The following is a 12,570-nucleotide window of genomic DNA, read 5'->3' as shown; positions in this document are numbered from 1 at the left end:
TGTACTTTTTCTTCCCAGCCAGAACAGGAAATAATTAAATGCAAATAAATCCTAGATTAGGAAGCCAGACGGTGTCACACTGTACAGCTTTCTCTTTATATTTAAAAGATATTCCAAAGGTATGTCCAGCAAGTTTTGGAATTCATTACTGCTTATTGAGATAGTTTACATGCCTATTCCCACAAATACTAGTTCAACAGCAGAAACCCTAACTTGTACCAGCTAGGAAGTCTGCATTTTCACTCTTCAAAGTATTTAAAAAGGAATGACTGTTGTTTTTTTTCTTTTCTTTAAGAACACAAGGTAACACTGACTCCCAAAAGTCAAATCCTTCATAGGAATCTTCCATTAAAGAAGATTCTTGTACTCTCTTTGGAGTTGGGTGTATACAGCTTACAGTGATTTAGTATTAGAAGTAGTGAGATGAGTCACTGTCTTTCAGATTTTATGAACATCCATCACTTTGTAATACTACAACCTGATATCAGTTAAGGGCTGCAAGCAGGGAAATAGAATTTTAGTTTGAGTTGACCAACACTGAGTTCTTTCTACAACAAAGCTTTCAGCTTCATTGCTCAAATTAATTTCTATAATTTCACTATAAAAACATCTGATTTTGTAATCAAATTTAACTTTAGACAAGCACAATGATTAAAGCTCTACTATATCCATATCCCACTTGTTAAGTTTTCCAAAGAATTTACTCCTTCAGAAAGCAGTATAGTAAAGATAGATTGTCTTTACAAATAGAATGGATAGGATTTTCTTTACAAATTGGGCACTGATTTAAAGCTGAAGAAATTCAACTTTGAATGTTAATGTACTTTAGTGGAACGACTCTTTTGCAAAGAAAGGAATAAAATAAGAGAATACAATGCTTTATTTTTGCCAGTAAGTAATCATTCATCAATTAGACTGTTGAATATGCCTCACTCTCCCCTTCCCATGCTTGTATCATCCAGGCTGATCTCCAGCTCTTTACAGCTATTTCGTAAGATTCCCGAAAACAGGTTCAATTTTAACACTTCAACTCCATTTGCCATCTGAAAAACAATTTTTTGCTTTAAAATCTCCTTGCCAAGAACATCTCAATTGCTCAAACCTCTTCTTGCAAAACATTCATTACATCAAACCAAATCAATACCCAACTGGCAGACAGCATCTAACGATCCCATGAATTCTGTGTTCAACTTGGTAAACTTCTGCATGTAGTAAAGCATAAGGATGAACATCAGTAAGCTTTCATGTTTAAACAGCTTATTTTCAAATCAAAACAAATACGTTACAGTGCATAGACTATTAAGCCTTTCCATACAACATTTTGTGCACACACAGCATCCAAAGCTTTAGTGATAACAGCCACAGATACTCTGCAAGACTATCCCTAATAATTTGCATAACCATAACTAACACAACATTCTTGTGATTTATTACCAGTAAATGAATATTTATGACCTAGAGATTACTGTTGTTGTGAATTACTTCAGAGTAGCTGCACAAGGATCAGAAGCGGAGGTAACACAGTGCCCTATTCCAGCAGAGATGAGAAACAAACAGCAAAGACCACATGGACAGAAGAGATGTATGGTGATATCTCCTGCTTTGGCAACTATAATGCCCAGAGGTGGGATATGAAATAAAAGATGCGATCACCTACTTCCTTTCAGTCACGGAATGCAGATCACAGTCTATGAAATCCTGAGCTGTGACTATGAGATGTTTTCAGTCACCCTCCTTTGTTAAGTGTGTGTCTTTCAGACCCTATGAATACAAAATGAGCCACAAGTGCCAACTCTTCTGGATTCTGAATTCCTACTGCTAGCTCCTTCATTGCTATATGCAGTGAACTAACATTTCCTATTCCTTTCCTTTCTGCTATCTATGATTTGATAGACTTTATCTGATACTCCTCGCTGAGTTATTACAGACATTCCTCCATTTTTGATCACTCTTGTGAATCTTCTCTGTACCTTCTATTTTAGCATTTTCCTGTCAATTCAGTACTACTACAGCATAAAGCCATGCTCATGCTCCAAGTTGCATTTCACAGGAACAGTGTTATTTTAGACATTAGGTCTTTGCAATTGGTGTCTAATTTTAAAGTGTTTTCCGTACACTGTGAGTCAAGGCCCCAGCTTCCATTTGTTTCCTAAATGAAACTGATAAGACTTAAGCTAAGCATCAATAAAACATTATATTTTCTTACATCCTGAGGGCAATATATTCTGGCAATTAATAAGCCTAACATCATATAGATGTCAAATTTTGGATAGTACTGCTGCTTTTCAAATAATAAATCTTGTTAAAGCGGAGCTCAAAACCGTTGGATGATAAAAGTCAGTCAGAAGCAGTGGCACGATAACAAAAACAAACAAAACACACACAACCATCACCACATTAACAAACAAGTAAGCCACATGCCTAAGCAGCAAGAACATTCCTTTCTGAGGTTCCATATAAAATTATTTCAACTAGTGCTTTCCTAACATTCTAGGCTGCCAGGAAATCGTGGTGAGTGGCAATAAGCAGGAGCAGCCCTGGCTTCTTCCACTCTAGCTGCAAAGGACCAGACAGCACTGGTTACAGAAGGCTGGTTGGTGGGCACAGATGTTCTGCTTCCATGGCCCTGCCATTGCACTGTGAATGTTGAGCGCCTCATGTTAAGTTCCAGCAGCTGTCCACTGGTAAGGCAACACTAATACCATGGATTGAAGTGGTAAAACAGCATCTATCATCTGTAGATTGCCAGTGCAGGCATCCAAATCACATCAGGGAACAAAGCCCCGCTATTACTGAGCTTCTCCTGGGGAAAAAAGGCTCAGCCTAACTTCAGAGCCCACTTCACAAAACCTGTACTGCTACTCACACCAACTGGGACCTTTGAAAGCCAATCTGAAAGGATATTTTCTCATCCAGCCTGAATACTCCTGCTCAATTCAATATTCAACACAGTGCATTGAAAGTGAGAGGGCTATTTTCTTCCCAGTTACCTTTAATAAGAAGCAGATTGCACTTTGCAGGTTTTACTTCTGGTTTCTTTTATACTTTTTAAAGGGGACTTATTTCAATTTTCAAATCACTTCCTAAAAAATGAAAACTAAAGTCAGCTGAAACACTGAAACCAGGCTTTTTTGTTTCTTTTTTATTTTACTTTCAGAAAGTCCCCTTCTCCAGGCAAATACAAAGAAAAAGTCAGTGAAATAGTCATAATTAATAACAATCATACGAAGTGGAAAAAACACTCATTAAAATGAGTCCTCTACAGAATATTTTAGCTTGTTTTTTAAAAGCTAAACTACTTCATAGAATCATAGAATGGCCTGGGTTGAAAAGGACCTTAAAGATCATCCAGTTTCAACCCCCCTGCTATGTCACCAACCAGCAGACCAGGCTGCCCAGAGCCACATCCAGCCTGGCCTTGAATGCCTCCAGGGATGGGGCATCCACAGCCTCCTTGGGCAACCTGTTCCACTGTGTCACCACCCTCTGTGTGAAAAACTTCCTCCTAGTATCTAACCTACACTTGCCCTGTCTTAGATTAAAACCATTCCCCTTTGTCCTATCACTATCAGTCCAGGTAAACAGTCATTCCCTCTCCTGTTTATACACTCCCTTCAAGTAGTGGAAGGCCACAGTGATGTCTCCCTGGATCCTTCTCCAAGCTAACCAAGCCCAGTTCCCTCAACCTTTCTTCAGAGGAGAGGTGCTCCAGCCTCTGATCATTTTAGTGACTTACTTCTACATAGAGATCACTTAATATATTTTTGTGCTCACTAACTTCATATTCTATCAATTTTGTACCAAAATGAAACCCTTTGATCTATGTTTGTAGCAAGATTACTTCCTACATGCAGAAGCTTATATTTGGTTAGATAAGAAAATTATTCAAAAGGAAGAATGTGAAATATTTAATGTGAATCACATCACCTGCCTCAAAACTGGCTATAAAAATGCAAAAGCTTTTGAAGAATTCATACCACTCAGTTCCATCTACTGCTCAGACAGGTCATATCTTGAAAACATGTTTCCTTTAAGCTCAATAAAACAGTAATTGTATGTGAATTCCCATGTAACTTTATATAGGATATTAATCGTTCCCCTCACAGCTCCTGGAACTATAAGCTAATCCAATATCTGACTGCAGAAGCACAAAGCAATCTTCCTTGTAGCGTTTATTTATTTATTATTATTTTTTAATGAATAGCATTTACTTTGAAGAGAAGTGCCCACTCAGCAGCACGCTGCCTCTCCCCTCGCAGCTCCCTGGCTGGGATAATTCACAAAACATCTGTAATTGCTCAATAGGCTGTTTACTATTACTGACGGACACCAAGAAATACTCAAACTCTTCCTTTTTGCAAAGGCCATGCCTTTCTGCCTGCCCACTACTCATCGTTACTATGTTGCTAGGTGAGTCATAATAGCTTGAAGTAGTAACACTGGAAGACGAGTACAGCTAATTGCTGAAAATAAAATCACAGCTTCAAAGGTCGTCCCTCAGTTCCACACAGTATTTGTTACAGCTTGAACAAATAAATATATACTTAATTTATAAATTACCTAAGCTTAGCTTACGGACTAATAATGCCCTAGTATAATTGCCAAAGGCACAAAAAGAAACTAAGAAGAGAAACCTGAACATAGAGAAATAGCTCAAAGCAGTACCAAAAGAAATCTAGAACAAAAACTGACATGATATTTTGTGCAGCACAAGACATGGTCAAAGCTAAGCTTCTTTGAGAAGTGAAGAAACAAGAACAGTGGTTTTGGATGCAAATTAAAAAAATTAAAGCATTTAAACACATAGCTGAAAGCCAAGTTGCTATGTTACAGAAATGTATTATAAAGCTAGATTCCTCTCCTCTCCCATTTCTTTTATATGAGTGCTAAGTACCATTATATGAAATTAAGTCAAGCAATCTTTTTTTGTTGTTTTTACCATTTCAATACATAACTTGGAATGCAACCAGAGGAATAGCACCATTTATCTCTAAAAATAAGACCAGAGACTTTACTGCCTCTTGATTATGTTTGCCTTACAAGGATCCCTCGCAGAAAAGTACGTTTCAGTTTAGAACAATGATAATTAGTGCCTGTGGGAATAAAGCAAACTAATTTTTCCACAGCAATATAATTTCCTGTGCCTTTAATTTTTACACATATTTCACTAGTTGCTCAGATACGACGTTTTACTGTCTACAGTGTGATCAGGATTTTAAACTATGAGTTGCTTTCAGTTCAGTGTCCCCTTCTCCTTCCTCTCCCCCCTCCCCAATTAAAAAATTTAAAATTTTCTCCATTGGCCTTAAAACAAAAAAGTACACGAAGGAAAAAAAAAAAAAAAATCATCAACGGGATCCCCCTTATCTCTAAGGATACAAATCCAAAGTTATATGAAGTGGTTCAGTTATTAAAATGAGAAAGCCAAACAGACTCAACTTGTAACAGCACCTGAAGTGCACACATTGACTTGCAGCCATTCCTCTCTTGGTACTGAAGCAGCACATTTTCAGAGCTCCAAGAATTCATCCCTGAATCAGAAGGGTAGAACTATGTCTACAAATACTAAGGGGCATAGCTGAATCACTGAAATGCAGATAGCAGAACTGACAGTAGTTGCAGAGAGGCATCACTACAGAGGCTATGTCCAGCATCTTGTGATAGTCCCAGGGTATGTTTAAGGGCCCCGGAGTTCCAATGGGGGAAGGGACCACATTGTCCTTAGACCTCTGGAACCGTTCTGTTTCTTACTGTTTCTGAAGAAAAGAGTATTTAAAAACAGAAGTGCAGCTGGATAGCAGATAAGAAGAAACTCAACCAACTTTGAGAGAGTACTACTGCCTCATTTCTTATTAAAATGAAAAATTAATAAGTATCAGCACATGTAAAAAAAAAAAGTTTCCTGTGCATCATTAAAACTTTATCTGCTTAATCATCACACCTCACGAGAAAGATTCATTAAACACTTCAAAAGAAGCTTCAAAAAAAAAAAAAAAAGGTCAACACTGTATTAAATAGAAAACAAAAACAAAAACCCTGCATTCCCTTGTAGACTTTGTAGCCAACAGCATTGGATCTTTTCCAAAATAAATCTTGGGGTTACAAAATTAGACCAAAAAAAAAAAAAAAAAAAAAAAGAGCATACCGAGTTGGATGGACAAACAGCCACAGTGTCGTTCACGCAGGCAGTTCTAGCAGCCAAAGCTAAGTTAACTCATATGCTGAAGCTACACATGTATCAGAACTGACATCATCCTTATTCCCCAGCTTTAAGGCTCCAGACATTCAACTGATGTTGCAAAACACTACAAACACAAAACCAAACCAACTTTACAAATCCCACGCATAGTGGACTTCTTCTAATCCTGCAATTAAATTCCCATCATCAAATGGAAATAAGAAATGACTATTAGATCATTTCATAAACAACAACAAAAACATTATTTTTATTTGCCTATCAAAAGTAGTTTGATACCTAAAAAAAAAAAAAAAAAAAGAAAAAGCACAGAACAGGCCGATTAGCTGCTCCTACTACTTCTCAGCCTGAATTTTCACTTGAACATTTTCAATGGTTATTGTAGCAACACATGGGTATTTATGTTTTTTTAATTTATTTTAGAGAGATAGCACTTAAAGTAGATCTCCAAATAAATAATTTCCAGCAAACTAAAAATTGCTGTTCAATGGCACAAAACTAAGTGTTAATGAAACCATTATGTATTTGAGTTCCATTCTTTAGAGGATTTTACATTCCATAATGTAAAACTGCATTTATCCTTGCTTATGAATGGGTCATTTTGTAATACTAACTTGAACTCAGCATTATTTTACTTCCAATTCAAACAGAAACGCTTTCCATTTGAAAGTGTTTTATTCTTGGTTCATTGCTGCAGTTTTCCACCAATACCTCTAACAATCAGTTTCAATACACACTTTAATCCACCAAGAAAATCAAAGTGCAGCATTCAATAATCAAATATTCCTTCATCTGAGTATCATGAAAGCCTCCCACACAAAACCACAGATGTGTTGGTAAAACTTCACCAGGAACATTAAAACAGCACCGTAAAGCAGTTTGGACTTATCTAATGACCACAAAAGTATTTAGCTTCTCACAAAAGCAAAACAGCTTCAATATAAAGAAGGCAAAAATTCCCCAACTGTAACTCATAACTTTCTGTTGTTGTTTCACAGCAACATTATCATGATAACTTAGAGACCTGGAGATGAAATGGAGAATGAGTCTGTCTTGTTCCAGTCTGGCCAAAAGAACATATCAAAGAGCAATTCAATCCCTAACTTGTTTGTTGGCATCCATGGAACAGACGGAACTTATTTTGTTCTAGTTTCATCTATTAGATGGATTCCTTTGCTAATGCTAATAGGAGCCAGTCCTTCAGAGACAGTAGCTGAGAAGACAAGCACGCCTGAACCAGGCCAACCTACTGACAGCACTACAAAGCAGAAACATTCCCACTCAGTTGTTAATCTATACCTTCACTGCTTGTGAAACCAGAAGGGCTGTATCCAGTCCTTAGCAGCATGCATGAGCAAGCAATTCTAACTACCGTATAGCCAATTAAAAACCATCACCAATTTAAAATGAAACAGAGAGAGCACTTCTCCAGAAAAACCATGACTAGGGGCTTGAAACAGGCAGGTCTGAATCAAGTACAAGAGAAAGGCATCAAGGGCTATTTGGCTTTGCTTCGCTAAGTGGGCTTAGCACAGTCCTCTCTTCCCACCATTCTGTTCTGGGAGGGGGAAGGAGGTGAGAGGAAAAATGGAATGAAACAAATGGGCTGAAGATTTTTTTCACTAGCAGAAATACATTAGTACAACACTCAGCACAGGTTTAAGTATGCTGCAGGTGAGCGTGCACACAGGTACACCATCTCTCTGCATTACAGCCTCACAAAGACATACAGTAACCCAGCAGCGAAGGTTCTAAAACCTGTCAGTTAACACCATACTGAGTTGTGCCCACTACTCACTCTCTTTTGCTTTCAGTTTAGAAGAAAAACAGTAAGGTTAATTGAAGTAACAAAAAATATGGAAATCATAATATGAACAATTAAGGTCTTGACTTCTTAATATTTAACTCTGTATCCAAAGCAGATCCTAATTTTGTCTGAATAGCAGAAGATCCTGCAGGGTCTGTTTCAGGCTGCAGACACTTGATACTGAACTGACCTCACAGTATTTACATTCCCCTTAGGAAAGTTTGGGATGCAGCCCAACTGGGCAAGATCACGTCTAACACTACTTGAGCTGCTAGTGCTAGAAGCAAGCAGAAAAGCACTGAAAAGCAGTAGGGTGAATGATAAGGACACATATATAAGAAAAAGTTACAAGACAAAGTCAAACAGCAGCAGAGCGGAAGAAATGAGCTGGGGACATTTGCTTTTCTGATTCGGGAAAGTCCTCATTTTATGTCAAAGTAGCAGTGCAGACTCTCAACTAGTGAAAAGCAATGTATTTCAACTCAAAGCCAGCAAACAAATCAGAAGACTTGAAATATTTGTTTGTCCAAAACCAATTAATATCTGCCAGCTACAGCTTTGCACGCACTCATTTAGTTGCCTGTTGTGGTTACCATATCCATGTCAAATTTGGACAGGGAAAAAGAAAAAAAACGAACATACACACAAATTGCTCTGTATGCTCTCCTTCTGACATTTCCATTACAGCTGTGAAAGAGACACCTGTTGCACCCAGCAACCGAGTCAAACCCACGTGAATCAACTCCCCAGTCATTACACATCCTGTTTTAGGTCCCCATTGCTGCAAAAAAATCAAGATATGAATATGTCAGCAAATTCTACTCATGTTTTTCTTAGAAGTACTTATTCCACCTTGAAACAAGTGAAAAGCTGTACGTGTTCTATATATTCACTCTGCCATCTATATGAGCTATATAAAAGGTATTGTAAAATTATACAAGCAATGCAGGTTTCTGAAGCAACTCCAGATTATTTTCTTGATTTCCTTGAAAAATTCAATAAAAACTTTTGAACTTCTGTAATTTCTTTGAAAGCCCTATTTCCAATTGCACATGGCAAATGTTACACAAAGTAATAAAATAACAAACAGGGGTTGCAGTAAAAATTGACACTGATTAAAACGCCTATCTAAAAACGACTAGTACCTTCAATATTCATCAAAAGTTTGGGAAGATTTGAGTGCTCCTGTGATTCCTCTAATGACTTACAAATACCATTACTGAAAGGCGAGAAGAAAAAAAAACAACTCAAATATTGAACAAAGACTGCAGAAACTTAAATGAAAGCTAGACACTTGTAATTCCAACTCCTCAGCCGCTGCAGTCTTTCAGCCCAAGCTTAAATCATGCAGCATTGTGAAACAACAAACCCCACCTACAATAATAGGACACCACTGATTAAATCAGTTACTACATCTGTCTCACTACTTACAATTTTTTCCCCCGCGTGTAAAACTGCAAGATTTCACATAACTTACATATTTGAGCTGCAAAATGTTCTGAAGCAGAATGCATCCACACAGAAGAAAATAATGAAGAGGATAAAGCAGTGGAATTTCAATGGACTGCTGAATTTGATAGCACTTTCTGTTGTTTGAAACCACAAAGTAAGCAATCTGAGGCAGCAGAGATCCTGACTTTCCTGTCAGACAGGTTTGGCACTCTCACCAGAAGTTTAACAAAATCCACAACAGAGTGAGTTCTATTACAGAGCCTATTGCAAAATCTATTTTGTGTTTTGCACAGGATACAGGAATAAAGAGCACTTCGGGAAAAAGATTCAGATGTGTCTTGATGTCTATAAATCTCTTTATAGATTAAAATTGAAAACTAAAGTGTTCCATGTAAGAAACTTCAGGTGGGGGACTTGCAAGGAGGCATAAAAAGCAACATGTCCTGCTTGTTGTTAAGCCTGTAGCCATTAGCGGTAATGACAGGGCCTGAAGTAGACTGTTTCATTCCATTTATAATTAAACAGAAGTCACTTTACCCATAATACTAGGTATCACTCATAAATAATTCTAAGACTTCACCTTTTATGCTGCTTAAAACATACCACGCATTGTATTAATCTGGATGGCTAAGCAGATTTTCTTTGAAAGCAAAACATTTCTTAAACTCTATTTGTGGAAATCACAGCAGGGAAAGTTTTAATCTAGGGAAGTTTTTAGTTCTGCTACTCAGAGTACCTTTCATTTCATAACTGAACTATCAGACGAGAGCTGCAGAAAAAGAAATACATGGCTACAAACAGAATGTTAGACCACCTTTTCCAGCACTGCAATCATATTTCTCAGTCTGCTTCTTCCTAGTCTCGGCATCTCAATCTCACACTACAAGGCAAAGTAAAAGCTGCCATGAAAATCCTGTCAGCTTACGTTTATCTGAAGTTGAGCAAAAGGAGGGACAAAAGCAGAAGACAGAAAAGATGGCAAAGATCAGAAAATATTAGTATCTCAGAGTTCACCAGTCAGCTGCAATTGGTAGGTGTGCTTCCGTAAGTACATAAGAAACCCTAAATCCATTTGTCTAGTCAGTTTAAAAAATTAAAACGCTACAGACAGCTTCTCCAAGATCCTCCGTGCCGAGTATAACTTCTCAAGTTCTGAAGTTCTTCCAATTCGTTCTAAAACAATTTTAATAATGAATACCTACCGGAACAAGGACTGTTTTAGTGACAAACTCATAAAATTCACTGTATCTGAGAGCATTATGGGCTCAATTTAACCACCTTAAAATATTGGCTCAAATGTCAAATGCTTTAAGTACTTAGATACAATAAAAAGAAAACTTTAGCTTTTACTAGTTGATCTATTAATTTCACACACAAAAAAGTAACATTTGTGTGCTTTATCAACAGAAAGTATTTCACTGTCTCAGATCAGAGATAAGCAAGGGACACCCACACCGAACACTAAAAACAGAAACTCTACCATAAAAGAGATTTTAAGATCAGAGAAGATCATATGAATTTCTAATGACATTTAACTTACATCTTGATTCAGATGAAAATGAATGGTTACAATAAACATTTGATGTTATGACACTGCTTAAAAACATGCTTCTGGTTATAATTTCCATTTTCAATCTTTTGTATCAAACTTTAGAACTTCTAAGTTGAAGCCTTTGATAAAATAAGTAGATTATTGCGTATATGGAAAACTATAAAGTAGCCTTACAAAATGGTGCAGCCAATATACTCATGTATGTATATATATATATATACACACACACGCACACACACACACCCCTCCCTCCCACGCACAGAAACACAAGTGTTAGCCAGCTTTCCTCTCTCCATTAAGATGCCATTTTGACATTCAACCAGATTAAAGGTATTTTTCCCCTCCATTGGGATTTAAGAGCTTCTTTATTCTTCTTGCACACAGCATTTTATTTCAAACACAGCTTTTTTCCCTTCTTAAAGACCAGGTGCAGTGAAGGACATAAGATGTCATCATCTGTTTTTAAAGATCCCCAAAATCATTCACAAGAATGGTAAAGATCTAACATTGGTCAGCAGCTGCTTAGTCTGTAGGATTTCAACACAAGGAAGTAAAAAAAAAAAACAACAACATCAAAATAACATTATTTTTTTTCCCTAATACTACAGTTTGGATGAAATTATCAAAACTTGCATTTTTTTTGCAGAATTTATACAATTTCATTAATCCTACTTACTAAGTGAGTAGTAAAGAACCTGAGTTTCTCTGAAATGCTGGAATTGAAAGATAGCAAAGGAGACACCTAAAACCAAAGGGTTAACTGAATATTTCCTTCTGAAACACCTTTGTATACAAGGATTCCTCTTACCTTTGAAATGTTTTCAGGCAATAGAACACAAATTAGATCTTTAATTACAATTTCCATGAAATACAAGTTGTAGTTGACTTTGGAAAACAATTTTTTTTGCTTGTTACTCTACTTTTTCTTACAAGTTACTGCTCTTACTAAGTCACTATGGAGAAAGCCACAAAGAATCAAGTTGCTGAAGCGTCCTGAACATGCAAACTTTTTTTTTTTTAATTGTTTATATAAAGCTCTACAAGCATTGCAGGCCACACAAGCATTCAAAACACTGTCTAAAAGTCTTTTTTCCATTTCACAAACAAGTGTTCAATTTAAGTTTTATATGTCCAGAGCAGACAGATGCAACACCGCTAACAACCATTTGAACACTGCCTGGCCTATTCAGTGCTGGGAAGTTGGAGTCTTTCCCAAATAGTTTACTGAGGTGCCTGCTCTGAAACTTCTTCTGAAGGTGGCTGCTGTTGCAACTTCTTCCCAGCATCACTGTCAGAGAACACATTCCTTTCAGCCAAAGGCAAGAACAGAGGAAAGCAGCCACCTCCCACATTCAAAAGAAAGAAAGTCAAGGAAGGAGAGAGAAGAGACGTTTAAATTTAGTTACTTACTTACTGAAACACAGAAAAAACACATAGGCTCCACGTTGAGAGAAACCCCAGCAGCCAGAGCTGAGGAGCTTTGCTTCCAGTCAGTGTCTGCCTCAAGCTTCACAAGAGCTTTCTCCCTCTCTCGCACGCTCAAAGAAGCGTACTGAAGATCAG

The 12,570-nt window shown here is 37.2% G+C and overlaps 1 protein-coding gene across 14 annotated transcripts in view; it reads right to left on the bottom strand.

Moving 5' to 3' along the window:
• Window positions 1–12,570, bottom strand: part of PLEKHA5 (pleckstrin homology domain containing A5) — a 169,353-nt gene that overhangs the window by 146,784 nt on the left and 9,999 nt on the right. The window contains exon 1 of one of the 14 annotated variants that reach the window (XM_085231090.1): window positions 8,646–8,779. The exons of the other annotated variants lie outside the window; for them this stretch is intronic. Within the exon in view, the coding sequence (XP_085087216.1) occupies window positions 8,646–8,764 (119 nt within the window). The 5' untranslated portion in view covers window positions 8,765–8,779. Of the gene's footprint in view, window positions 1–8,645; window positions 8,780–12,570 lie in introns of those variants that run through there. 14 annotated transcript variants of the gene reach the window in all.

Source organism: Meleagris gallopavo, chromosome 1, assembly GCF_905368555.1.
Source record: "Meleagris gallopavo chromosome 1, MGAL_WU_HG_1.1, whole genome shotgun sequence".
Classification (NCBI taxonomy): Eukaryota; Metazoa; Chordata; class Aves; order Galliformes; family Phasianidae; genus Meleagris; species Meleagris gallopavo.
This window is presented reverse-complemented; position numbering and strand designations above follow the sequence as displayed.